General features: G+C 57.1%; 1 protein-coding gene across 1 annotated transcript in view; it reads right to left on the bottom strand.

Moving 5' to 3' along the window:
* RBP1 (retinol binding protein 1) overlaps window positions 1-3460 on the bottom strand; it is a 25743-nt gene extending 22283 nt beyond the window's left edge. The window contains exons 1-2 of the mRNA XM_007446975.1: window positions 3303-3460; window positions 2586-2764 (exon numbers count right to left, since the gene is read on the bottom strand). Of these exons, the coding sequence (XP_007447037.1) occupies window positions 2586-2764; window positions 3303-3375 (252 nt within the window). The 5' untranslated portion in view covers window positions 3376-3460. The remainder of the gene's footprint in view (window positions 1-2585; window positions 2765-3302) is intronic.
* Between the last annotated feature and the right edge of the window lie 327 nt (window positions 3461-3787).

Genomic DNA, 3787 nt, shown 5'->3' with positions numbered 1-3787 from the left:
CCATTCCCCTACAACAGTAGTGTTTTCTCCCCGCGGTGGCCTCTCCAAGGATCCTCCCTGGCGGCCACCCCCTCTTCCGCCACCATTCCAAGCGCAGACTCAGCCACTAACTCAGATCCCCTTCAGGTGAGTCAACAAGTAGGGGGTGAGTCATCCTGGCCCGGGGTTCCTCATCCCCAGACACCGGCACTCCTTCAACCACAGTCCTGACAAAAACAGACACCCGGTTTCTGCAAAGGGTAGCCACAGAGGAGCCTGGCCCCGAGCAGGAGTGTGGGCCGCAAAGTCCAGTCTCTGGAATCTCCTCTGGGAGCCTCAGTCATTGTAAAATATGGGATTACTAACCCCTCCGTCACTGGGCTGTGGTGTAAAATAGCTGGCACAGTGCAGGGCACGGAGCAGACCCTCAGGAAAGGGTGGAGGGGGAGGGGAAGAGGCATCTGGGAGAAGCTCATCAGTAAGCAAAGCAGCTCCCTGGGGGTGGGAGTGAGCTAGCTCTGGACCCAAGACTGGGAAAGGGAGACCAGGAGCACCCTGACCTCCCAGCGACCCCAAGAATGTTGATGGAGGCCCCGGGCTGACCTTCCGGAGGCTGCTGTGGTGGCGCTAATTGGGGTCTCCGGGTCACCAGCTTCCCACCCTTGGGGGCAGGGGGCTCACTCCCTTCCCCCACTGTTGCCTCCTCTGGCCTGGGCTGCTGCGGCACTGACCTACTGAGTAGGTTGTTGGCTGCAAGCTTCAAAGGAAGCTGGGGGGCAGTGGAGGACAGGGTAGGGAAGGGGGTGGCCAGGAGCCAAACCCCACTGGGGATGAAGAGGCGCAGGTCAGAAGGCAGGGTCACGGTGCCCCCTGCTTCCTAGAGTGGCTTCGTGCTAGGTCCTGTAGGAAGTTTACACTTCACAAGGGTTGCCTGTGTTTCATCTTGCTTTCCTCCCTTCTCTCCTTCCTCCCCCAGCCTACAGTTCAGCCAGAGAAGAGAGTCAACAGATTTGCCTGGAATTCCTGCCCAGCCCCTCCCTAGCTGTGTTACTCTGAGCACGTTGCTTCGTCTCTTTGAGACTGTTTCTTCATCTGTAAAATGGGCGTACTGAGACCTCCTTCAGAGGTTGTTATGAGCATTAGATGAAGGCAAGTGTATAAAGCACCAATGCTGGGACACAGTAGAGACTCAACAAACCACAGCTTTCATTTCGGAGGGTATGCTTGATAAAGTCGAGAGCTGCCTACCTTGGGGGCTGGGAGTGTGAGGATCTTGGGCCCCTAAGAACACAAAGGCGCTTGCTCCCCTCTCAGATGAACTAGCCCTGCCTTTGGTCAGGACCCCTGGGCAGCAGATGCCCAGGTGTACGCAAAGCCTCACCATGCACTTGCGGTCGTCTATGCCCGTCAGATCCTCCTCAAACTCCTCCCCAACCTGGAAGTCCATGATGTAGTTCCTAAAAGTGCTCAGCGTTCGGATGATCATGTGGTCACCGTTCTGCACAATCTCTTTGTCTGGCTTCAGCAAGTTGGCGATTTTGCGCAAGGCCACATTGACATCTGCAGGGAGTGCCGGGGCAGAAAGGAGCAGAGAGTTGACTGGAAAATTCAGAGAACTGTTGCCAAGGTAGCGGGTCCTAGGAGCCCGCTTCTCCCACCCCCACTCCCCTAAGAGAACCATCGGGGTCCTCAGCTCGATTAGCAAGGCCTCTGCGTGCAGCTAGCTGGTCTGTCTTTTTCTTTCTTTCTTTTCTTTGCTTTCTTTGTTTTGTTTTGTTTTTTTTACAACAAAGTTTTCTACCCTTATGCTAACCTTTTGAAAACTAAAGCTAGCCAACCAAGCCCAGCTTTCCTAATGAAATTAGCCACTTCGAGAGCCAACCATCAGGCATTGACCACCATGAACCCTAATAACCCCCGTCCTCCAATTCGCACTTGCTGGCCCCCTGGAGACGCCCCTTCCCCAGTCGGGGGGCTCAGGACGGCGGCTGGGCCGGCGGAGGCAGGCGGGTGGGCGGCCAGCTCGGGAGGGCGCTGGGATCCCACCCCCAGCGGCCCGGCCGGGCGCCCCGGGCAGGCAGGGTCACGGTGCCCCCTGCTTCCTAGAGTGGCTTCGTGCTAGGTCCTGTAGGAAGTTTACACTTCACAAGGGTTGCCTGTGTTTCATCTTGCTTTCCTCCCTTCTCTCCTTCCTCCCCCAGCCTACAGTTCAGCCAGAGAAGAGAGTCAACAGATTTGCCTGGAATTCCTGCCCAGCCCCTCCCTAGCTGTGTTACTCTGAGCACGTTGCTTCGTCTCTTTGAGACTGTTTCTTCATCTGTAAAATGGGCGTACTGAGACCTCCTTCAGAGGTTGTTATGAGCATTAGATGAAGGCAAGTGTATAAAGCACCAATGCTGGGACACAGTAGAGACTCAACAAACCACAGCTTTCATTTCGGAGGGTATGCTTGATAAAGTCGAGAGCTGCCTACCTTGGGGGCTGGGAGTGTGAGGATCTTGGGCCCCTAAGAACACAAAGGCGCTTGCTCCCCTCTCAGATGAACTAGCCCTGCCTTTGGTCAGGACCCCTGGGCAGCAGATGCCCAGGTGTACGCAAAGCCTCACCATGCACTTGCGGTCGTCTATGCCCGTCAGATCCTCCTCAAACTCCTCCCCAACCTGGAAGTCCATGATGTAGTTCCTAAAAGTGCTCAGCGTTCGGATGATCATGTGGTCACCGTTCTGCACAATCTCTTTGTCTGGCTTCAGCAAGTTGGCGATTTTGCGCAAGGCCACATTGACATCTGCAGGGAGTGCCGGGGCAGAAAGGAGCAGAGAGTTGACTGGAAAATTCAGAGAACTGTTGCCAAGGTAGCGGGTCCTAGGAGCCCGCTTCTCCCACCCCCACTCCCCTAAGAGAACCATCGGGGTCCTCAGCTCGATTAGCAAGGCCTCTGCGTGCAGCTAGCTGGTCTGTCTTTTTCTTTCTTTCTTTTCTTTGCTTTCTTTGTTTTGTTTTGTTTTTTTTACAACAAAGTTTTCTACCCTTATGCTAACCTTTTGAAAACTAAAGCTAGCCAACCAAGCCCAGCTTTCCTAATGAAATTAGCCACTTCGAGAGCCAACCATCAGGCATTGACCACCATGAACCCTAATAACCCCCGTCCTCCAATTCGCACTTGCTGGCCCCCTGGAGACGCCCCTTCCCCAGTCGGGGGGCTCAGGACGGCGGCTGGGCCGGCGGAGGCAGGCGGGTGGGCGGCCAGCTCGGGAGGGCGCTGGGATCCCACCCCCAGCGGCCCGGCCGGGCGCCCCGGGCAGAGCGCGGCGGGCAGCGCTTACCCAGCGCGCGCAGGTACTCCTCGAAATTCTCGTTGGCCAGCATCTTCCAGTACCCGGTAAAGTCGACCGGCATTTCAGGGGGCGACTGGGGCCGGAGCGGGACTGAGCGGGCGGGAGCAGATCTGCGCTCGCGGTGCGATCCGGGTGGTGGGCGGCCCGGAAATGTGCGCCCTCGGGGGACAGGGGCTCGTGGGGCGGCGACAGCTGGATTGCAAGCGCGCACAGAGCCAGCGGGAGGATCCACCGTAGCTGTCGCTCCTCCCCCCTCAGCGGGGCGGGGCCGGAGATGTCGGAGGGCCAGGTTGTCCCAGGCCCGGCTCCGCCTAGTTCAGACCTTCAGTTTCCTTCCCTAGGAAGGAAAAGGAGATGGCGGTGGAGGTGAGGGGTGTTTTACTGATTCCAACTTTTCGGTTCCTGCGGGATTTCTTCAAACGCCTTGAACTTCTCACATTCAGCGGCCACTTGAGGGTGGGGAAACATTCTCC

The sequence above is a fragment of the Lipotes vexillifer genome, unplaced genomic scaffold (assembly GCF_000442215.2).
Source record: "Lipotes vexillifer unplaced genomic scaffold, Lipotes_vexillifer_v1.1 scaffold40, whole genome shotgun sequence".
NCBI lineage: Eukaryota > Metazoa > Chordata > Mammalia > Artiodactyla > Lipotidae > Lipotes > Lipotes vexillifer.
Note: the sequence above shows the minus strand (reverse complement) of the source record. Positions and strands in the feature narration are given on the sequence as shown.